This window comes from Chionomys nivalis, chromosome 13, assembly GCF_950005125.1.
Source record: "Chionomys nivalis chromosome 13, mChiNiv1.1, whole genome shotgun sequence".
NCBI lineage: Eukaryota > Metazoa > Chordata > Mammalia > Rodentia > Cricetidae > Chionomys > Chionomys nivalis.
The window spans coordinates 64445821-64470581 of NC_080098.1; the positions used below are offsets into that span (position 1 = coordinate 64445821).

Genomic DNA, 24761 nt, shown 5'->3' on the forward strand with positions numbered 1-24761 from the left:
TGTCAAGCGGATGAAGCTGTGTCACAATGCACAAGGAAATGACACGTAAAACAGATGAGTGAACAAATGCTCACTAAATACACAGGTGACTGAATGAATGAATGAACGAATGGGCAGACGAATAAGTGAATGTAGCGAGTGAAGGAATAGTAAATAATGAGAAACTGAGTACTGGAGGAGTAAGTGGGTGACTGAAAGAAAAAGAAAGTGAGTGGGCGGGTGACTGAGAAGCTGCGGAGCCTAGCCCCCTCCCTAAGTACCCTCAGGCGAGCACAGACCGAGCAAGGTTTAGAGTCAGCACCTAGATCCCAGACTCCCCTCCTTGCAAACGAAGGCTCGAGAACACTAGGCAGCCATACAGTCTGGAGCCTCCGCAGCTGCCTACCTGTCCTGCATTCCAAGTTCCATTCTACACACATGTCACAACTCACACCGCGTGGCATATGTCACGCACCAGGGCTTCTTAACCCATTTCTACCTGAGAAACTGTTACGTGACTACAGGAATGTGGGTATATAAAACAGGCCTGCAAATCTTTTACACTGACTGAAAATAAGTCATAAGAAATTGCATTTTAAAGCAGTTCTTTAGAGGCCAGATAGATGGTCCAGTTGCTAAGGTATCTGCTGCACAGGCTAGAGGACTTAAGTTCGAATTCCCAGAACCCAAGTAAAAGCGAGGCATGGCGTGAACATCTGTAATCCCAGTGTTGGGGAGGCAGCAACAGGCAAATCCCTGGGGCTCATCTGCCAGCCCAGCCAAATCAGTGAGCTCCAGGTTCAGTGAGTGACTTTGTCTCAAAAAATAAAGTGGAACATGACTGAAAGACTCCTGATGCGGACGTCTGACCCATAAATGCAAACACATACATGATTGCCTGCACACACACCCCACATAAATATGTATACATAACCTTTGGTTGGTATGTCTATGCACATACAGTGTATATGTATGTATGTGTACATATTACAAATATATTATTTATTCAAAAAAGCACATTTTCATACTAATGAGATGGGTGCTTGTTTATTTTTACACATAGAATTAAATCTTGGCTGAAGATTCTATGCTACGAGGGATAGAGTATCTTCAGCATTTTTCACAGCAGATATTTTGATTTTATAATTGTCAGTGCTGAGAATGCCAGTTCACATAACTCCACAGTGCAACACGGCAGAAAACGGTTGGCAATTCTACCCCAGCCTGAAGCCAAAATTCATTGAACAATTTTTTGTGAAACTCTTATCAGTAACACAAACAGCACTTTTTTTTCTGTTTTGTTTTTTGTGTAACAAGGTCTCCGGCAGCCTGTGCTACATTATATCCCTACGAGAGCAAAGACTTTGTACCACAGAAAAGTCCTGCAGCTCAAGAGCACAGTTGAACCAAGGGACTTTAGGTGGGCTTTGCTCGATTTCCTGACGTGAAAGCATCAACAGTACAAGACTACTTGATACAAAGGTGAGGACTGCCAGAAACACCTGGGACTCCTGTTTTATTTTGAATTAATTTTTTTGTCACTTCATGTCCAGAAACCTCTCACTGTTACCAAATTTCCCCCAATCTAGTAAGTCACATCTACATGAGGCCACAACCCAGTTTAAGAAGCTCCATCAAATACCACAATGTCACATGCTTCCACTCTATGCCACACAGCATACAACAGCACATGTCTGGCTGCAGTCCTGGGTTACATACCACACATCGGGTTACATCCCCACCTCAAGCACAGTTAGCTTCCCCATAATGGTAAAATCAAATCTTTGGTAAGATTTGGTAAAAATTAGAGCTGGAGAGGTAAGGTCACTTGTTGCCAAGCCTGATGACCCGAGTTCAATCCCATGGCTCTATAATCAACTCCTATAAATCGTCCTCTGACTTCTACATGTATGCACACACACAAAATAAATAAATGTGTAAATGTAATTTTAAAGACTTTAAAGACTTGGTATAACAGGCACTCACTCAACTCCACCTTCACCTGAGGGATCCAGGGGTGACCACAATGCCCAGACTAGCTGCAGACCTTGTGGTTGGACACAAGGGCCCCCCTTTTGTCACAATGCAAGTTATCCCTTGACCTAAGCACAACCCACTGGTAGGAACAAACCAAGACCAAGAGGACCCCAGGCTGTTCTCAGCTGAGGTCCCCAAGGCTTGGAGCTGACTACAAAGTCTGCTTCCAGAGAGTGAAGCCCAAGGGTGATCATAAGGCCAGTATTACCCACCACATCCCAGGTCACTGGCAGCAAAGTACAGTAGAGTTTAGTCAGGTCATCATCCGTCCACATTCCAAGTGGGCAACGGGCATGAGAACCAGCATGTCCTGACCCAGGCTCAGGTTCATCCTCCACTGTAGGGCAAACACAACCATGGTAACAAATGACTATCCTACAGCAGTTAACACCATCCCACCTGGGACAGACCTGGCCTCGTGGCCAGTCTCCTCAGATCAGAGATCTTCACGCACACGCCAGCTCTCCAGAGCTTTTCCCTGGAGGCCACTGGAAAGAAAAAAAAAAAAGCTACTTCCAAGGGGCCACATTTTGCCTTCAGGCTGCTGCAGCTTTGGGTTAGCAAAGCCAGGAAAGTTCCAGAAGCAGGCTGGCACCAGGCTCTCCAGAACCACAATCACTGCAGACTCAGTTAGTGGGGAGCAGCTCACCAAACATCTGTGACAAGAACACAGAGCACACACCGCAGGGCGAGGAACCAGCTCAATGGCCAGACACTTAGGCAGAAGTCCTCACTTTTGACAACGAGGGCAATGCATTTCCTCTACTGTTTTCAAAAGTATTTCTCAGAAAATTACAAAGTATCAGATAATGTTAACACAAAAATGCTACCTGCAAGAGAAAACCTCCCATCCTAGTCCAAGGTAGGGGTGCTTGGACAAAGACATAAGACATTTATCGCTAAGGCATACCCTCACCTGGGACTGTCAGCCCCAGGCTCATCTGGGAAAAACTTCAGGCCCCACGCTGCTCTGGGTCTTGCCTGGGAATTGTCCCTGTAGTGATACTTAAAAGAGCAGAATGAACCAGATACCTAAGAGGGCCCAACAGAGAACTGAGAAAGGACCGTGGGACCCTCATGATGCCCCTGGATGGGGAGTCAGACAACAAGCACGAAGGTGCAGGGCAAGCTTCACCCATAAAAGCAAAGTCACAGTCGAGCTTCCACAGATGCACGGGGCTTCTCTCCCACGTCTCACCAATTCTCTGCCATCTGCAAAGTTTGGTGAAATCTAAGACAGCACCTGGTGAGCGGGGGAGCAGGCGTCTTCCAGTGCCTCAGGAGTGTGAGGACCCAGGCCATGACCCAGGCAGCAGAGGACTGTTTACAGCGAGACTATTTTCATTTCCACCGCAAGGTTACCATGGAGTTTAATTCCTCAAGTGCTCCCTTTGGCATCTGCTCTATAAATGGCTTCGGGTTTGTACCGATATACTCACTGGAAAGAGAATTGCCATTTCTGCGAAGCGTGACCGCCTCTCCCAAAGTTTCCGCCACCTGTCAGGCTACTCCTGGAGGAGCTGAGAAGGAGGGGGTGGCCTCATCTGCCATGAGCATAGACTGAGCACCTGCTTCCTACTGAATGGGTTGTGAAAGGCAAGGGACATGCCCCGTGAGGATGCTGAGCCGGGGATCCCCTCCTTATGGAGGAACTGTAGGCGAAGACAGGCTGAACCCATCATTCAACAACCAGATGGTGTTATCTGAGCTAAGGGTCTTAGGACAAGATAGAGGTCTACAGGCCCAGTTGCCAACAAGGGGTGAATGTAAGCTCTGCTAGATACTTCTGTTTTCTGCTCTTTTTAAGGAACTTGTTGCCCAGGCCCTTAATTAGCTCCTCATTTGGCTAGTCTCCCTGATTTAAACAATCCATGTATGGACAGCCTCTCAAGTCTAGGGAGGGTCTGGAAAAGGTTGAGTTGGGCTGTGAATATCTCTGTTGCCTCCATTCCAGCAGAATAACAGAGAGGACTAGGGGGTACCTCATCTTTCCTAAATCTGACACAGCTCACTGCTGTTCCCAATCCCTACCCTGGGATGCACAGTTCTTGTATCCCAGGCTTCTACTAAAGTCAACTGCAGCCACATGCGTCTCCCAGGGAGATGAGGAAGAGAGGCAAAGGGAGGCCCCAGGACAGACTCTTCATGTCTCTTCAGGAGGGACAGCCCCTTTTGAGACCTTCCAGGGGCTCACCACAGGGCATAGTAACATAGTGGACTATGTTTGGGGCCAGTTTCTCAGGGTGGGCAGGCATGCATCCACCTAGGACCTTGTAGGACATTTCACCTATTCCTCATCAGCCACAAAGCCATCATCCTCACGATGAACCAGAAGCCAGAGCTAGGCGGTCACTAGCAACTCAGATGAGGAGAGGAACCAAGGTGGTCTTGCCTAACCTTGACTCTCCCAGGCCAGTGTACATGTGATGTGGGGTTCCCCCTCTGTATACTGTGAATAACATTGGTTAATGAAGAAACTGCTTTGGGCCTATAGCAGAGCTACAGGGGAGGAGTGGGGTAGGGGAGAGGGAAACTAAACTGAATGCTGGGAAAAGGAAGGACGGAGTCAGAGAGAAGCCATGTAGCCCTCCAGAACTTTAGCTGGTAAACCACAGTCACGTGACAATACAACAGATTAATAGAAATGGGTTAAGTTACTATGTAAGAGTTAGCCAATAAGAAGCTAGAGCTAATGGGCCAAGCAGTGTTTAAAATAATATAGTTTCTGTGTGGTTATTTCAGTTCTGGGTAGCCGGGACAAACAAGCAGCCTCCTTCAACATACATGGAGATTGGAGGGTCCCAGATCCACTGGCCCACATACACTTGCTGGTGGCTCAAAGGCATCTTTTGACATCCCCTCTCTTCTCGCTCCATCTGTCAAAACTTCCACCAATCTCAACAGAGCAGCTCTGCAGAAATGACCTCCTGGTAGGGGACAAAGAGCAGCACCACACAGAGCATGCCTACAGGAGCCCTGCAGAAGAGCAGGGAGGCATCAGAGCAGCTCCGAGATCTGCCTCCCCTGCAGGATGCCATTTTTCATGGCACCCGTATTCTTACCTGTGAAATGGGCCATGACCCAAGGCTGTGGTTGCTCCAGGGATCAGACCCACACCGGTGCCTCTTTTCATCAGTATGCACCCATTTCTAGTGCCACTCGGGTCCTCTGACATATCTGGGGCCCAAGACCTCCAAATATATCCATATCAACCTTAGAGACCAGGCCTGTGCAAGTGCCACAAAAGGGGGGGGGACTCCAAGACCAGATGCCCCCAAATCAAGATGCCTCCAGCACTGCCCCAGCTCTGTGCCACCCAGAGTAAAAGTCAACACCAAAGATAAAATAAAATCCCTCAGCAGTGCCAAAAATACCTCCCCACGGGATGAGACTCAGCGGGCGCCAGCTTCCACAGCAGCAACTGTTGCTATGGAGACCAGGCTCCAGACAGGCCGCAGGGAGGGCCAGAGGGACAGAGAAGGGCTGGTCAGAGCAGTTAGAGAATGGAGGGGAGGGGAATCAGCATGTTTGACAGAGGTGGGAGAGGCCTGGGTCCTATAGCTGAAGGGGTCAATGACCTTCAGGCAGTCACCCCAAGTGACAAGGGTTCTAGGTAGAGCCTGAGTGTCAGTCTTGGTCCATCACAGCCATTCACTTTTCTGACACAGGGCTTCATCCACGCCATCTTCATCATAGCCCCAAGCGCCGGAGAGGCCAAAGGGTACAGGCCTACACAATATGCTGAGGGCCCCTGACCCTGGGAAGAGGAACAGAGCCCTCTTGACCATGACTTGTATCCCTAAACAATGGTATAAACAATCTGCTAATGAAGCCATGGGGAATCGGCTCTGCACTGAATCTGATGGCCAAGTAGCAGGAGGGAGACAGGATCCGGGGATGGAAGGGCCAGCACAATGCTCATCTGTCAGCACACTTCAGATGGTAGCCTAGCAGGTCAGGCTTCTCTCAGACAGCCCTGCTCCCTTACCCACCAAGCCTTAGTTGTCCTAAGCTGTCCTAACCTGCTCTGATTTGATCTCGGCCCAAGGCAGGATCACAGCTCTGCAGTCCTGCCTGCGAGAGTTGGAGGGAAGGTGGGCTACGCCAGCCAGCTGCTCAGCCCTACAGCCCTGCTACACTGGTCAGACATGCCTACCACATGCCGTGCCCTCCTGGTGGCACTCTCTGGGCCCTGACGTGGTGCCACTCCCAGTCCATGCCACAGAGCATATGCTATCACCCATCATCATCTTCTCTACAACACTCAGGCCTCAGGCTCAGGGAAGGTACTTGCCCTCCGGGAGGTTGCCTTGCTCTTGCAGCTTCCCTGTGCCAGGCCTCTTGCTGGGCTTTCTGTGCATTTATGTCGACCCCTGAATCCTCAGTCAGCTACGTTAGCAAAAGCCACTCTAGGCTCCCAATCTGAGTCAGATGGAAGCCCTGTATCCAAGCTGCCCACCAAGGACACTGCTGCCCATGACCAGGCTGGGAAGTCTCAAGCCTCAGCCCCCACTTTAGCACTGTGCACCAGGACATGGCCCTGACAGTTGCCATTTGAACACCAGCTTGGACACCTGGCAAATGCCATCAGATATGGTCCTTGGAGACAAGAACACAGTTCCTATAGGAACCCTACAAGAGCAGAGCAGCCAAGAACCGTCCCCTTGATGTTCCCCAAAGCCCGGAAAACCTTCCTGCTGAGCAGGGAGGACATGCTGGCTGGTCATTCACAATCACAGCTTTAACCCTTGTGATTCAGCCGCCACCAGGAAGCCTGCCAAAGGCCTGCCAAAGCCCCAGCCGCAGATGAGAGAAAAGACGCAGAGGCTTTTGTCTAAAGACTGTCAGCTGTGTAAATGTCGCCTTCCCATTACAGCCAGGGCCAAGGAGTTCCAGCTCCTCCCCCACACAGTGTCCCCTGGGCCCCTGGGACAGGTGGCCCCTCCATAAAGCCTCCTGAAAAGGCTCCTCATTACTACGGAAGCACCCCGAGGCAGGTCTGTTCCCAAGAAAGCTAAAGAGAGGGCATACACATAGATGTGTGCACACATGTGCAAGCAGCGTGGTCCATACACACAGTCACATAGGAGGCCAGTACAGGCCGCAGAGCAAGAGCCTGTGCTATGCTCAGGTCACCATTTCTTTTCCTAAACCTAGCCCAGTGGGCAAGGCCAGACCGTCAGAAGAATGAGACCCTGAGTGAGGCCCAGCCCCTCCCCACCCAGTCAGCACTCCAGGTGGGAAGTTGGCAGCTGCCACTGCTCGCCCTGGCAGGCAGAGGGGCTCTCCTCTGCCTGGGGTGAACAGACACAAAGAACCTGCCTGAAAACCATCCACAAGCCATCAGGGAAGCAGCCAGTGGGGCTGGAACGTTCCAATGTCACCATCTCATTCCCCTGGAGGGAACAGAGCCGGTCTTTGTCTTTCTATCACTGCGGTCATCAAATATTTACAGAGGTTGACAGGCCATTTCAGACAGACCAGAAGCGAACCTCGCAGGCTCTTCCTAGGGCAAGGGGAGACAGAGCTGGGGGAGAGGGGAGCAGTAAACACAGATGCAGGCAGCCACGGAGTGGAGAAGGGGGAGACTCCAGCTGGTGCTTTCTCTGGGCCTCAGCCAACATCTCACCTGGGGCTTAGGTCCTAGCTCTCAGGAGAAGGTACCCAGCCAGGGCTATCAGCCAGCAGGGCAGGCACTCTGGCCCTGCTCCCATGAGTTCTGCCACAGAGAGGAAGTGACAAGGGCATAAACCACCTGTAGAGAGCACTCAGAGGGAGCACCTCCCCCAAAGGTTCCTGCAACACTTGCTCCTCAATCTATTACAGTTGCCTTATCTCTTCTGGGAAGGAAGGACCACCCTAGGAACACTTTTTTGGGGGGATGTGGGACACAGGGTCTTATGTATCTCAAACTGGCTTCATATTCATCATGTAGCTAAGAATGACCTTGAACTTCTGATCCACCCGCTTCTACCTCTAGTGCTAGGATTACAGGTATACACACCACACCTGGTTTACTCCATGCTAGGGAAATGAGCCCAGGACTTCTCGCATGCTAGCCAAACACTCTCTTAACTGGGTTACAACCCCAGCACCCACCATTCTCTTTCCCCTTGAACTTCCAAAGATGAACATTCATTTTCAGATGGGATAGGCTATGGGCCACCACTACATCTCTCCCCAACTCCACAAAGAAGGGCAAATGATATAGAAACCCCAGGACAAACTTCAAACCCCTGATGGTGTCCCAACATCCACCCGACTACCTTAACTTGTCCATATGAACTTCCTATAAAAGGCAGTAGCACCTCCTCCTGGGGTGAAGGCCCACACACAGCACCTACCACACCCACAGGCCAGTACAGCAGGCCAGCAAGCAGAAGGCAGACCCTCTTCCCACCTCCCAGCACAGCATTAGTGAACCTTGGCTTTCTGGAGACAAAGGTGCCCACACGGGCGCAGCAGGCAGAGTTCTCAGCATGCTTTCTTAGCCCCACAGTCTCTCCATAGAGAAGCAACCTCACTCAGCAATGACCTGTTGGCTCTGGCACTTGCCCAGCCCCTGACACTGTCCCAAAGGCTTGGGGATCACAGGGCTTCTGAAACTCTACCCCAAGGGTGAGGGACAGTGACACAGACCCCTGTGCCTCCTCACTCCCCACCAACCTTGTGTTTTCCACACTCCATCCAAAGAGGCCAAACTCTCTCCTCTGCCAAAACTAACTACTAAAGAGAAGAAACACTCGGGCCTGTCTGAAGTGATGCTGGCAGCTCGCTGCTGACTGGCCCAGCAAGATGGCCTCCTGAAGTAAAGATGTAAAAGCACCGCACAACACACCCTGACTGCCAGAAGCACAAACCCTGCTGCCAAACGGGAGTGATGGGGTTCAAGGTTAGGCTCAGGCAAGAGAACAGGAGCTGCATTGAGACCCTGAAGACATGAGAACAGCTGGGAAACACCCCAAACTCTAGACATTAGCCATCTTCCCAGAGGCACAGTCAGGCAGAGATGAGGAAATTCTCCTTGTGTCCAGGCCCAGCCTGGAAGAACACAGAAGTTTGGGTCAGTTGAAAAGGCAGAGGTAGGGGCTAAGCACAGTCTCTAATCACCCCTGGCCCCCCAGCAAGGTGACAAAAGGTACAGCTGGCCCAGGCATAATTTACAATGTAGTGGACCTGGGCCCACATTGCTCAACCAACCTCAGGTGGGAGGTGGGGCTAGGGTGGGTGGAGATGGCCCTGAATAACTGATGAGACCTCTGTGTATGTCAGCAAAGATGCAGTAAGCATGACCCGGAAAGACTTTCCAGGAGGATGACATCAGACAACCGTCACATCAGAGCAAGGAAGGAGGTCGTAGGCGCCAAAAAACAATCCTTCCCTAGAGAGAGCCCCTCTTGGTTGTGGCTCCTCTGTTAGGGTTGGTTGTGGCTCTTCTGTTAGAGAGTCATCCCAACGAATGTCATCATTCCAGGGATGACAGAAGAGGAACATCTCAGACATATTCTGCCCTGATCAGGTGGGTCAGACATCCTGTGAAGTCACAGGGTTGCTACCAGTAGTCAGAGGACCGGGATAGGTAGCTCTCTCATACAGGGCTAAAAGTGCCAGGAGGCTAGCAGCACCCTAAAGTCAACGCAGAACAGAGCGGCCCCAGAACGGCAGCAGCCCGCTACCCAGCAGGCTCCATCCGTCTTGGGTTCAAGGCAGGTGCCTGAAGTGAGACTGAACAACCATCCTGATGTCCCTCTGCTTCCTCCTCAGAAGGGAAAATGGAAGCCCTCCCTGATGGGAGCTGCTCAGTCTCTAGGGTACAGGGCGTCCATGGGTGTCAGCACGGCTATTTCTGGGCTAGAAGTGTTCAGGTCTCCGCAGGGACAGCAGCTTGGCCAGCCCTGTGACCTGCACGTGCAGCACCCTGCGGCAGCTGCTCCAGAGACATAAAGTCCAACTCCACTGAGCAGAAACACCAGACAGAACCAGAGGAGTCTCTATACACTGAAAGGCTAACTGGGGGTGAAAAGGGGGAAACCAGTTGTGGTTCTCAACCTGTGGGTCACGACCCTTTCACAGGGGTCGCATATCAGATATCGTGTATATCAAATATTTACATTACAGTTCATAACTGTGACAAAATTAGTTATCAAGTGCAACAAAATAATTTTATGGTGGGGGGGGTCACCACAACCTGAGGAACTGTATTAAAGGATCATATCATTAAGAGGGTAGAAAAGCACTAATCTAGATTAAAATAGATGTGATAATCTAACACTACACCAGTTTCTTCACAGATAAGGTTCCAGGAGCAAACAGGGAACCCAAAGAGAGCAATCATGAGAATCACAAAGTCACACACCAGACACATTCAACAGATCCACCCATCTGGGCCTTGGGCGTGACCCTGCAGAGGCTCTGTGGGGACCTGTCCCTGTTCCTGTCAGGAGAGGCTTGCCGAAGTATTCAAGGAGGAACCCAAAATGGGTCAGATAATACGCACAGAAATGCAGCGGTGGAGACTCTCAACACTCCACTCCTAACTCCACTCTGCCAGTAGCTAGGAATTTTCAGAAATTGAAAGTGAGAGACAAATGGAAACTAGAGTGTTAGGAGGAGGAAAAAGTTGCAATGGGGCCCAGACGAAGATGAAGAACAAGAAGCAGGGCATGCGGGAGAGAGCAGCAGCCTTAGGGCCTACAGATGCCCACGGCAGCCATGTGTGCTTAAGACCAGACAGACAACCTAGCAGGTACACTGCTCTGTTGGGGACCTACCCAGGTGGATGAGGGCTCCTTTGCACACAGCACCAACACTCCTATAGAGGGAGAAATTACTCACAGCCTGCTACCCCATCCTGGGCATCCGGGGTACTCAGTCTCAGGTAACAAACCAAAAACAGGCACGCAAATCAAGCCTTTCCCAGACACCCTGCAGCAGTGAAGACCACAGATTCTCCTGCAGCCAGAAAGATCAAAGAAGATACCTATGAAGATTTTCCTGTGAGAATTAAAACACCAGCCAGGTGTAGTGGTGTGTGTAGTGGCGCAAGCCTTTACTCCCAGCACTCGGGAGGCAGAGGCAGGTGGATCTCTGCAAGTTCTAAGTCAGCCTGGTCTACAGAGTGAGTTCTAGGGCAGCCAGGGCTGTTACACAGAGAAACCCTGCCTTGAAAAAAAAAAAAGAAGGTCAAATGTCAATGTGGATGAGGAGAGTTAAAGAGAAAGAAATGTCTTGTGTCCCCTACCAACACTGGTGAGCTGCCCTTGTCCTTAATCTGGCTCTTAATCTGGCTCTCTCTAGCTTTCAGATTCCAGGCATGGCCTAGGATTAGCATGCAGTAGGCTCACAGCTGAAAGTCTTCCCAACCCATTCAAAAGCATATACACTGAGAGTCAGGCACGAAGGAGAGTGGAGGGAGGCCCTTCCAGGACATCTGGCCTGAGACACACAGAGGTCACAAGGCCAAGGCATGCTATCAACGACACCACTGACTCGTGCAGGACAGCCCACACTTGCAGAGATGCAGGGAAATATCACGAGAACACCTCCAACACCAGCCCCCTCCACCGGTGCATACCTCCCCACCCTGGCCAGGAGACACCCTGCACAGAAATGGAAGCCACACTCTCCCAGACAGCCCAGCACTTCACAGCACAGTGGGCATTTTAAAGGCTCTGAGAAGTTCTGCAGTAACCATGCCTGGCTGACCCAGAACTCCCCGGGCCTCTCTCTGCAGCCACACTTTGAATACATGCAAGACATTCAAGCAACAGAGATACTGTGGGCCATGCCATCTGACACTGCTCTGCCAAGTGATCTTTCACAGGGTCCTTCCAACTGAGCCTTTCTCATCTCTGAAAGTGGAGTTTTGTCAAGACTGATGGGTGCATAGGTGGATCTCTGCACCCAAGGGAGTTCCCATCGAATCCAAGCCTTTCCTTCCTGCCTGTGACCATGCTCAGCCTAGCTGGTATGTTCAGATCCTGTAGAGCTGAGGCCTGGGCCAAGGGCTCCCCGCTGAAGAAAACCCTGGAGCCATCCTGAGCAAAGCCTCCAGGACTGCAGGCTCTGAGCCTCTCTCTCACACCACCTTCCCTCACCCTCCGGTGGGGATCGTGCTCCTGGCCAGAACATCGAGGTCCAGGGACTCTAGGACATAGCTTGCCCTCAAACATTAAGGTGAGGGCCACAGTTGTTTAAGAGAGTCCCTGACCCAGGGCTGCCTTGCTGGTCCATCTACCTACCCAGAGAAGAGTTGAGCTACACTCTCAGGAAACAGCTCCTCAGGACTGGGGCAGTATCCCTGAGCCAGGTGAAAATCATGGAACAGCAGAGGCCCTCAACAGCAACAAATCAAGAGAGACTTGACAGCTGTCAACCCTGCGTGCCTGCAGAGCACTGGAAGGTAAAACAATCAAGGCAGCTGTGTTTGTTGGACAGTAGGTGGCTTTTTATTTCTGTGACCTTTTATGATGTAGAGAGGCTCCTCTCTCTTCATAAACCCCATTTCGTAGAGAAGTGCTGGGTTCTGGAAGGTTGGAGTTCCCTGTGCTGGAAAATTTCCATAGGAATGGCACACTTATTACAAGCAACAAGCCAAAATAGACATGTCATTATTCCCTGGAAACACTGGTCAAGGCTGACAGTTCCCGTACACCCTGTACCCTCAGACAAGTGAAGCCACCTGCAGCCAACACCGTCACACTGAACAGCCTCACTGTGTTCTGGCTGTCCCCACTTATCCCTGCTTTCTATCTTTATTTTACCTCCATGACTTTGCCTTCTTTGTTAAGCTTATTTTTTTTAATTATATTTGTTTATTTACTAGAAGGCACACATAAAGAGGTCAGAGATCAGGGGTCAGTTTTCTCTGTAAATCTGGATGCTTCACTTGCTGAGTCACCTTGCCAGCCTTGGTTTTGCCTTTTAGAGCATGCATGAGGTTGATCCATCAGAGGTCAGTGTCTTCATTACCCATACGCATTTGAGATTCTTCCCTGTCTTTCGTGGCTTGACAGCTCCGCTCTTTCTGGTGCTGAGGTATACTCCACTTTCTGGACATACCACAAAATATACTTACTCATCTTGGGGTATCTTGGGGGCTTCTGTGTTTTAACACTTACAAACACAGCTGTCACCAACATTCATGAACAGGTTTTTAATGTGGGTTTGTAACTTTCAATGCTTCGAGACATAGAGTAAATACTGAGAGGAAGATTGCTGGGTCGCCACTTTCCATTCCCATGATGATGAGGGAGTCTTCCATGTCCTCATTAGCAGGTGGTGGTGTCAGCTATTCTGGCTTTGGCCATTCTAACAGGGGTTCGGTGTGTTCTCACTGGGACTTAAGTTTGCCTCTCCCTGGCAACACACGATACTAAGCATAATTTCATGTTTAGTGACCATATGAGCATTCCCTCAGACAGGTGTCCATTTAGGTCTTTAGCCTACCTTTTTTTTAAATTAATAAAATTTATTTATTTATTTATTTGGTTTTTTGAGGCAGAGTTTCTCTGTGTAACCCTGACTGTCCTGGAACTCATTCTGTAGACCAGGCTGGCCTTGAACTCACAGAGACCAGCCTGCCTCTGCCTCCTGACTGTACCACCAACACCTTATTATTTTTTTTCAGTCTGGTTATTTTCTTATTGCTGAGTTCTGAAAACTTCTCTGTGTGTTTTGGATTCCTTTACTGAGGTATTGGTCAAAAGTCTCTTCCAGTTCGTGGCTGCTCTTTTCATCCTCCTGACTGTGTATGTCACAGACGAGATTTTAATTTTAATGAAGCTCAGCTTATCAATTATTTGTCACGGGCTGTGCCTTAGGTGAGGCATCTAAAAGGTCATGGCCAAAACCAAAATCGCCTGGGTTTTTGTCAAGCTTCTGAGCATTTTCGACTTAGATGTGATCCTTTTTAGGTTGATTCTTCAGAAGGGCATGCACTCTAGGTTCTGTGTGGCTTGCTGTTGGTCTCAAATGTGTATGTTCTTTCTTTAACTTTTGTTTTATTTGTGTCTTTTTGCAGAGTTGAGATGGATCCTAGCGCCTCTCACCTGGCAAGCACTGTTGAAGGCCCACCTGTCCCCCGCACCATTTGTTGAAAGAGCTGCCTTATCAGAGCCATCACCTTTCTCTCTCTTCTATTCTTCTCACCTGTCTACCCTTCTCTCAACACCACACTTTCTTGGTTGCTTCTCTTTTATTCTTTTCCACAGTTCTAATATATATTTGTTGTGGGATATTTGTACACTGTGTGACGATGTACGGCTGTGCTGGGATTGGTGTAATAAAAAGCTGAACAGCCAATAGCTAGGCAGGACTTCCGGGCAGAGAGAGAAACGGGAAGCATCATCTAAGCATGCAAATTACGTCAGCAAGATGCCAACGAGACTTATATACAGATATACAGAATGAAAGAAAGGTAAAAAGTCACATGGTAAAGCAGATTAATAGAAGGAGGCTAATTTAAGTTATAAGAGTTAATGGGACAAGTCTAAGCTAAGGCTGGGTTTTCATAATTAATAAGTCTCCGTGTCATTATTTGGGAGCTGACTGGCAGGACAGAGAAAGACTTGCTACATATATTTAACGAATGCTCCCTTGGAAGTAGTAATCCAATAGTCTGGGAACCAACAACAAAACTGGACTTTAAAAATGCTGGGGAGCAGGGAGTTTGCAGCCACCCGCCCCAGCCTGCAGAAGCCTGCAGCCCTGGGTATCAGGGGCCATATCCAGGTTCTGACTTGCCTTTGGAAACCCCAGCTGTTGTGCTTCATGCTCCAGCCTTTATCTGCAACCTGGATACTGAGGCTGGTATGTCCCAGCGCCCCAGGCTCTGTTCCCCCACCCCAAGGTGGGAACTGGGGCTCAGCCTTGCAGGATCAACTCGCTCTCCATAGCTACAAACTGTTGTTTACTATGAGGGTGGGAAGAGAGTCACTGCAGATCCATCCATATGCTCTATGGGATGCAGTTCTGAGAATTGGCCAGCATCATGCCCCTACCCCAAGGTAAAAATACTAAGGCTCTCAGAAGCAGGTACCCACCAGATGGCAAGCCCCCCAACACACACATACACACACACACACATTATCTATGTGTATAGGGCCAGAATCTTTGGTCGCATATCTTACCTGGTTATATGTTCCCAAAGCCCCCTTTCTACCATTGCTCAGGGCAGCACTGGCTGAGGCTCTAGGATCTATCTCAGCTCTGCAAAAAGACACAAGGGTTTCACCGCAGCTGCTGGCCCAGGGCAGACCACAAAGGAGACGAGACATACACCCTAAACCTCCGCTGGACCAGGTCAAGTTCTCCTCCATTACTGCAGTAACCTGGACCCTGTGCACTCACACTGAACACATTGCAGCCTCGGCCCAAAGCCAGGTCCAAGCCACAAGCCCTGAGAGACACCCACAGGGCACAGAAGAACCACAACTAAGACTGAGCTTTCTGGAAGGTGAGCAGTCAGCACTGAACACGCCAAACAGCCCAGCACTGCTCAGACTGTGAAGCTGTCTTGGATAGCTGGCTAGCAACATAGAAGGCTCGAGAATGACAACAGAGGTCACAGTATATGTACTTCCTTATTGTGACAGCACACGCAGTGAGGAAACCCTTTCCCCTCCTGTATGACAATGGACAGAACTCACACCTGTCCTGGGGCACCACCAGGACGGCAGGGCCTCTAAGAAACTCCCTTCAGGCCTGGCCTCCACTAGAGCTCAGACACCCCACACATACCACCACCACCTCCCACCTCCCACCTCACGCTCCATGACTGCATCTACACCTGAAGCTCCCAAAAGCAGGTTCTGCCAGCAAAACTTGGTCCTGTATTCTGCTGGCCCAAGTCCCCGCCATGTCCTCCGCTCCCACCTTCCCCACCTTCAAATCGTGCTCTAACACAATCAAGTACACCAGAGTTGAGCCTGCCTTCCGCCCTACCCTCCTGGCTGGCTCCCTGCCATGTACTCTTGCCCTCTCCTCTGCTCAGAACACCACGACAAAAGTCCTGACCACGCCTCCAGGCCGCCCTTGCGGCCCATCTAACTGCCTTGCCATCTATGCAAGGACTCCCGTTCTGGGCCTTTACTCAGGTGTCCAGTCCAAACGATTCACTTCTCCCTCCCAAAAGTCTTCAAAGTCCCCACCACAGCATTCTCAGATCTGCAGACATTTCTCTGTGTTTCCCGGATCATGACCTGATCCATTTGCTGGGGTGGTCCCAGGCCTGGAATCAAGGGCCAGACTGAACAAAAGCCAACCTGAACAATGAGCATAGAAGCCTGCACTACTGACCAGGGTCATTCAGATCCTTTAGAACAGTGGCTCTCAACTTTCCCAATGCTGCAGCCCTTTAATACAGTTCCTCATGTTTTGCTGAACTCCAACCATAAAGCTACTTCATAACTGTAATTTTGCTACTGCTATGAATCGTGACGTAAATATCTGATATGTGACCCTCCCAAAGGCATCATGACCCATAGGTTGAGAACCACTGTTCAAGACCATCATCTTCCCTTTTCTTGAGGTTATCTCCTGGGTAGCAACTCATCCGCAGAGCCTTGCCCTACCTGGCACCCTACAAACATGAAGCTTCAAAGCCTGCCCGATCCTCAAGTGGCCAAGTACACAGGAGCCATCCTTGCCTCAGACGTCTCTGGACCCTGCAGTCACCAGTCCAATCCTCACTGCAAGCACGCCCACACCCAGGCTCTGTGGCTGTTCCCAGTTCAGGGCCCAGCCAATCACACATCACCTTGAGCTCCTCCAGCCCTCAGTGGCCCCTCCCCAAATCCCCACCTGGCCTATCTGCTATCTCAGTAACTACCTTAGGTTTCCTGGGCCTCAGTCTTAGGACTGCACACCCTGTCCATGTTTAACAGGAGGAAATTCCAGGGTGCAAGCACTCAGCAATGTCCTAGAGGGCACACGCAGACAGAACACAGAGAGAGATGTGCCTATCTGCACAGAGTGTCCCAGGCCAGCGCCACGGGAAGTGGATCTAGCTGCCTCACAGGCATCTGGGTAACCAGAACTGTAGCAACACCAGCTCAAGGACAGAAGGTCAGACAAATGACACGTGCTGTTTTACCCTCATGGGTGAGATGGGTCCTCAATGGGGACTGAGAAGAGAAAGAGCCATCATGCCTGAGTCACATGGAGATCTGGTCTTAAATCAGACTCAGCCGGGCACCTGCGAAGGCCTGAGCCTCTGAGAACACCCATCAGGTTTGCATCCATCTGTCGAAGCACCTGCCTCTACGGGTGCCTGGCCTCCTCACACTCCAGGAACGATGGCCGCAGCCTGGACTGCTGTTCACTGTAGCCGACCACATGGCTTGCCGCACACACCTCACACCACCACTCAGGAGTGAGGATGGGGGGAGGGGCCCAAGTACAGGTGCCCACATTTCTACACTTGATGGGAAAGCCATACCCACAGGCCATTCAGGCAGCCAGAGCCAACCCTTCCCACCAACCAAACCAAGGCTGCGGTCAGCATGCATGAAGGAGGTGAGTTCAGCGCTAACACAGACCAGTTGTCAATTATAGCTCTTTGAACAAAATTAGGCACTCAGGGGATAAAAAAAAAAAAAAAAAAGAGAGGAAGAAGGCCAGGTGACCGCCAGCCAAATCAGGCCAGGCTGTCTCGGAGTGTCCTCTCCCTACAAGCACCACTGCCCGCTGGTTCGATGGCTCACTGCCTCCAGTTCCCACACTATGGGGCCAGGGATGAGAGCAGGTAAGTTAGCAGCCAGGCCTCTTGCACAAGGTTATCACAGCACAGCATGACCCTGGGGGCTTTCCCAGCCCTGGGCCTGGGACTTCTATCTCACCTAGATGCGCCGTGAAGGCAGAGAGGACCCTTTAAAAAGTCTCAGGGGTACCTGAGTTGTCTTCCAAGGCATAAGCCACACAGGATGAGCCCTTGGGTGTCACCTGCTCCCAGCGCTGGCAGCTGAGGACACTCTACATCTGGCCAGGGCATGAGGTGGGAGCACACAGCTCTTCTAGGTGCCCATAACACACAGCAGGACCCACTTAGGGGCTGGAGCACCCTGAGGCTGTCTTCTCCCTGCTTAGCAAGCAAGGCTTAGGCAGGGCTGAGAAGACAAAGCCTCCCGCCCCCACACTTTCTCCTTAGGCCTCATACCATTCTGCTAGGGGCAAGCTGGGCTTACCAGGACCAAGGGATGCACACCCCCACCTCACAAAAGGACCTACATCTGGCTCAGACCCCTCTTAGAGACAGTTCCCTCCCTGTCATAGCAGCACGCAGCAGGACTTCTGTGGCAGACTGGGGCACACAGCAGGGGACATTGAGTTCCCAGAAAGCAGGGGAAAAGGATGAGGAAGGAGGATTCTGGGCATGATTTTGCTTCCTCCGTTGCCACTGTAAGGAGCTCTGCTAGTAGGAGTAAAAGTGCATTCAAACAATAGACGACAGGGTAAAAATATTTTTAAATGCCTCCCCACCCCCAGCTTAAAAAAAAAAATCCAGGCTCCAGCTCCGCATGTCTGCAGTTGAGAAGGTGGGCCATCTTCCTGCCCTTGATGTGGAACAAGCACATACCGCTCTCCCTGTCAAACCCTTTCAACACGGAGTCACTAAAGGGAACCCAGTGTCCTCTAAGCTACTCACAAGGCCTGTGACTGTGTTGATTCCGCCCCTTGGCAGGGAACCCTGGAAAGAGACTTCCAGCAGTTTACCACTGTGGAGGCCTAGCTAGGCCCACCACTGGGGGTGAGGAAAGGAAGCAGTCACTCAGCAGGCACCTGAGTAAACAGCCCGAAGCCCTTTGGGTGTCCAGAGAAGGCAGTGGAGGCTAACCTCCCCTAGAGGAAAACAACATCCTGGCAGACCCTCCCTTCACCATGCCACCCAAAATCCAGGAACCCTCCCCAACAGTTGGAAACACTGGAGACTTCAGAGGTTCGGGAAGAGCCCAATACATGGTGGCGGATAAACAAGGCTCCCTCCTGGGTCCAACGCCAGGAAACCTATAGCCCATACCCTGCTGGCGTGCTCTGCATATGATGGATGGGGATCCCACCCCCACCCAGGACTAGGACTCTGGTTCCCCTCTCCTAGCCTGTACCCTGATCTGGGTATCTGTAGAATCCTGCTGCCCCACTATCTCCTCAGCCCAGGACACCACACAGGGGCAACTGGGTGGGCTTCTCCCATGGCTCAGTCAGGCTTCTGCCATCCTCCCAAATCCTGCGACATCCAGCCACCTCCTGGTTGGTATCAAGCAGTCATTCAATGATCCCATCATTGATATGACTTAAGATGTGGGGGCTCTCATCTAGAGGGCTCTAAGTTGGTCGAGGTCCCTGTCATGTGAGCCTTCCCAGGGTGGGTCAGATAGAGGAAGGTGACCCTGTACCATGCATGGCAGCCTGAGCTGAACATGAACAGCATCACTCACTGAAACAGGTATGAGGACAGTTTCTCTCCCTACTGGGGGTTCCAGTCTCCCCAAGCAAGGGACAGCACTAAAATCCAAAAGCTACCCCATTTTTACCCAGAGCCAACTATCCAAAGACCCTAGGCTACCAGTCAGGTCCCACCTTCTGCTGCCCCACCCACAACAAGGTCAAGACTGACATGTCTTGCTTTAAAGGGAAGGGGAATTAACAAGAATCCCCCACCTCTGCAATGCCCTGGTCAGATAGGCAGGCTTGGACTATGGAAGTCTATCTCCTATCCAGCCTGCCGTAGCACCTTCTCTGACCTCTACCCTTAGTGACATTCCATAGTAGTGGCACCAGCAGGTGCTCAGAGAGCCACACCGGTCATCTGCCAAGAGCAGGAAAATGGGGAGCCAAGAACCATGCCGTTCTCCAGAACAGAGAATCATCTCCCCTTCTGAATCCTCTCCTCTGTGCCTCTTCAAGTGGCAGGGGCACTGGGCACACTCCCAGATCCTGGGCCATGCTCCCCACCACCCACACCCATTCTGCACCATCAAGGCTGCCTCTCTGCAAAGTCTAGGACATGCCAAGCAAAGGACGGGGGGTGATTCTCATAGGAACCCTGAGAGAGAAAGAACCTCAACTCTTGCTGAAAGTCCCCAAAGACACCACAGACTCTCTCATGAAACGCCATATTGTCATGACAGAATCGAAGAGCCGTGAGGAGACAAGGGCTTTGAATGACATAGTTCAAACACCTTCGAAATGAGCCCAGCTCGTACACGCATGCCGAGCACCCTGCAGGTGCAAGAACACGGCACCTGAATCCCATTTCTGGGCCCAAAGTGCAGGCATCCTGCAGTGGATGGCAGCCCTGGCACCAGCTCACCCAGGCTTGCTCAGGATGCACCAGCCCTGGAAGGCCAGCTAACTTTACAGGCCAGCAGGGTAAGCTTACACCGCCAGCCAGTACTCTCCCATCTGGCCCCTGCCTGACAGCTGCCCCTCCCTCCCAGTAAGGGAGGGACTGTAAACACCCCTTGTGACAGGAGCTGCCTCCTCTTCCAAGGCTGGCCCCAGGACGGCTAGGGTTGCGGTTTATATAATCTTCAGGGCCAGGCCTGATACAGCTAACGTGAGGGCAAGGTTATGAAAAATGCATGCTGAGCCTCTGCTTCCAAAAAGAAAGGGAAAAAGAGGCAGAGATAGAAATAGAGATGGAAGGAATAAAAGGGGGTAGGGGAGAGAGGGAAAGGCAGAGGAAGGGGGAGAGAAAAAGAGAGAAGGCAGGCATTTTTCATGGTTTTCACTCACACATCTCATTTGCGAACAAACCAGGCTCTTAGAGCACAAGGAAGCTGCTGATGGGGCTTCTAGGCCTTGGCCAGCAGGGCCCCAAGCCACCAAGCATCACTCCTGAGTCAGAGGAAGCCCTTGCAGGCATCTGCAGCTATCACACCTACATCTTACAGGGCAAAGGAAGATGCTAATCTGAGGACAGCTGGGAGCTTCCAAGCCACCTAGAAAAGGGCCCAGACACTGCCTTCTCTCTCACGACCTCCAGTCTCTACTGAGTCAATAAAAGTGGGTTCTGAGAACCTCCAAGGGGCAGGGGCTAACAGGAACTAGCTCCACTGCCCACTACAGTGTCTTTGTCACCGTGGGCACAACGTGGCATAGCACATAGCCAGCCTTGACCTCCAAGATGACAAGCCTCAACCTGTGCACAGGTCCAGAAACAGCACCAACAGGGTTTCCATACACACGACACATGTCTTGCCGGGCACCCACACAGAGGGTGACAATACCAGTCACCACCATCCCCAGGGCTGCTAAAGCCCTGCGCAAGAGCAAGGACACACCCAAGGACGCATTTGCGGACAGCCCACCTGTGGGTGCCGACACTCACCTGCAGTTCACACCATGCCACCTCCACCCACGTCTCTGTGTCCAGTCCCTTGTAGACCGTCTTGAAGGAGCCTCGGCCCAACTCGATGTCGAACTTGAGGAAGCGGCCATCCAGGGAGGTGGCCACGGCCTTGAGGTCGTCCTCATCGTCCTCCTCCACCTCAGGCTCATCCTTGCGTGCGCGCCCGGGCTCGGGCTTCGCCTCGGTAGCTCCAGCGTCCTCCTGGGTTGGGGCTGGCGCCTCCTCCTGCCGCGGACCGCCGTCGGGGGCCGGCTCGGCTGTGGCTGAGGCAGTGGTGGGATCCGGGCTTGGCTCCTGCGTGCCCGCTCGCTCCGGACCGGGGTCCGAGGGGGCACCCGAAGAGCCAGATGGCGCTGCGGGCGCGGCTGGCGCGGGCGCGGCGGGGCGGCCCCGGGCGCGCTCCGCGATGAGGCGGCGCGTCTTGCAGAGTAAAAGCACTCGGCGCTGCAGGGGTTGTGGGGGCTGCGCGCTCGGCGTCTCGGCCGCCTCCAGGCCCGGCGGCTCCTCCTGGTCCGACTCCACCACGCTTCGCCGCAGGAAGCGCTGGGGCCCGAGCCGCGCCGCCCTCGCCCGTGGCTCCGCCATGCCCGCCGACCCCGTGCCGCGCCCGGCCTCCATCAGCGCGCCGGGGGCGTCTCGGCGGCCGCCATCGCCGTCCATCTCTGCGGGCCAAGGACACACGGGCCCCGCGTGAGCGCCAGTTCCGCAGCACCTGCCTGGGCCGCGGGATGAGACAGCGCCGCCCCTGGGCCCGCGCCCTGCCCAGCCCCGCCGCAGAAGTGGCCTGCCGGGCGGTCCCCTCCGGGCTCCGGGGAAAGGGACTGCAGACAGGACCCCGAGACGCGGATGGCAAGGGGATGCCCTGCTCTTCTCAGCCCCAAGCCACGAACACGGCCTGATTCGGGCTATCCCGGGGACTCCAGGAGGGACGACCTGCTAGGTGTCCCAGAGGGCCCACAGGAGCTACGGAAGGGCTACAGAGACTGGAGAAAGGGGTCAAGGCCACCCCGGGAGCGACCCTGCTGGGCTGTCCCACGGGCGGCTGTGGAAGGGGCAAGGAGGCCCGGGGCAGGGGGGAAACACCGGATAAGAGCGGGTTCTACAAAGGACGCGGGCCCGGGGCGCGCGGGGAGGGGGCTGCGGTGGCGCGGCGCGCACACAAAGGCGGCGGGCGGGAGGGCTCGATACTCACAGGGCGAGCGGGCGCTGTCCATGCCCGCAGCCCAGGGATCCGGGCGAGCGAAGCGGGCGAGGCCGCGCTCCGGGGCCAGAGTCCGCTCTCGAGGCCTCTTTGCGCTGGGGCGGGGTCCTCGCTGGGGCGGGGGTCGCCAGGCCGCTCTGCTCCTGCGTGCTGCTCCCTCGGGCCGGGCCGCTGCGGGGCCGCGCTCCCGCGTGCTCCTGCCGGCTCCGCGCGCCTCCGCTCCCGCACCGGCTCCGACCAAGAGCGCGGGAGGGCGGGGCTTCCGCTCGTCCCACCCTCCCAAGGCCTGCGCGCGGGGCGGGGCCAGACACGCCCACCTGGCTGCGCCTGAGCCCCGACACCTGCGGGATGCTCCCCAAGGCTTCCACCTGCGGCTCCGGCCCCAAACAGACGCCTGGCCCTGGAGATCTTTGGAAATCGTCCGCAGGACTGTTGACCCTGAGGGGCCCTATTTTCTCCGCAGGTATCAGGCTGGGGCAGAGGATGGGTGAGGACCTTTACATCTTCCCTAAGGAGGCTAAAGATCCCAGCATTGCCTCTCCTAACCTGAGCCTACAGAATGGACTGCCCAACCCCTCCAGGAAAGTCCCTTTGAGTCCTGGCCTGTGCAGAGAAGGTATATGGAAGGACTATGTAAGAGAGATCACAGTAGAAGGATCTCAGCTCACGTTGGGGTCAACGCTCACTAGTCTGCCTGTCTCCTGCTTCCAACAGAACACAGCAAAAGCCTGCGGAATATATACCTGCTGGGTCACTAGCGATGAAAGCAACCATCCACTTACAACACACAGAAGAGGCATGGTGGTGCATGCCTATAACCCTAGCACTCAGAAGGCAGAGCCAGGAAGATCACTGCAAGTTTGAGGCCAGCCTGGGCTACACAGAGAAACCTCAGCCATCTCTACAGCTGCTGCCCCCCACACCCTCATAGATGTATGTGAAGAATTAGGACCCTATCCACAAACCTGGGGCACAATCCAGGCTGAGACTGGTCAGTGGGAGCCTGGGTCTGACTGGGCACCATGTGTTGTCTAACTCCTGGGGGTGCTTTTGCACAGCCATGTTTATATACCTCCTATGATGAAGAACTCATTCCCTATGCCAGCCCTTGGTCTTCAGAGTTCACAGCTATGAAACTACTGGATAAAGCCATTGATCTCTTTGCGAGGACTCTCAGATGGTGTCACTAACAGGCCCTGGAATTCCAACATATAGAATCAAGGGGTCCCTTGTATAGAATTTAGAAGCCAGGGGTTCTCTTTGTGCCCTAAGTCAGGTCCCGGGGCATCTCTGAGTCTCTGTCTTCCTGATCCTACTTCCCACTGCATTGCTGGGTGTCCTAGGGCTCACAAGTCAAGGTCATGGAGGCACCCTGCAGAAAGCATCTGCATGGGGCCCTAGATACAGCTTCTGCTTTCAATGCTCGATGAGAACTGTATTCGAGGTTCCCTCCCCTTGGAGATGAGGATTCAGAGGCTGCCCCCAGGCTGTCTCCCACCTTTATCACTGCTCAAGACACAAGAAGGACTATAGTGACTCCGCTCTGTAGTTTTCACCTAAGCCTCCTCAGCCCTCATGACCTCAGTGCCTAAGAGCCCCCAGGTGACAAGAGCCCCCAAGGCCAGACACCTGAAGATACATCTGCCCATGCAGAGGACATGCTGTCTGCTCGCTCATGGGTGAGTGCAGTGGTCATATCCTACACTGTCAGCACACAGTAAGGGCTCAACAAACTCCAAATGTGGGAAGGAACATAGGGGGACAGGCCAGTCCTACTGTCCTTTTCATACCAGAGCCCATGAAGCCTTAGCTAGGGAGAGGAGTCGGTGTTGCCAGTGGGAAGCTGGTCCCTGGGTCTGGGGCAGGTCTCACTGGGCAGGTGTAGCAGTCTGTCTAGAACTCAGGTCTAGCACAGCCAATTCTCTAAGTCTTCCCTGGGACCATCTCAGAGGACACCCTGGTAGTTGCAACAGATGGGAGGAGACAGTTCTGGAGAACAGATCCCAGAAAGCCAGAGCGAGTGGCCAGGGGGTACCAGGAAGTCCTCCCTGAGATCTGAGGAGGGATGAGGCAGGACAAAGAACAACCACTGAACAGTGAGTGGCCCAATATGGGGGCAGGTAGGCGCCTGACCTTCAGTCTGGGGGATGATAGCAGGGGCATGGCCATGCCACAGTGTTGTTCGGTCCTGCA

The 24761-nt window shown here is 52.8% G+C and overlaps 1 protein-coding gene across 10 annotated transcripts in view; it reads right to left on the reverse strand.

The window, feature by feature from the left end:
* Wnk2 (WNK lysine deficient protein kinase 2) overlaps positions 1–22698 on the reverse strand; it is a 107330-nt gene extending 84632 nt beyond the window's left edge. For all 10 annotated transcript variants that reach the window (XM_057788122.1, XM_057788119.1, XM_057788121.1 and 7 more), the window contains exons 1-2: positions 22560–22698; positions 21347–22029 (exon numbers count right to left, since the gene is read on the reverse strand). In XM_057788122.1, coding sequence (XP_057644105.1) covers positions 21347–22027 — 681 coding nt within the window. In that variant the 5' untranslated portion in view covers positions 22028–22029; positions 22560–22698. The remainder of the gene's footprint in view (positions 1–21346; positions 22030–22559) is intronic.
* Between the last annotated feature and the right edge of the window lie 2063 nt (positions 22699–24761).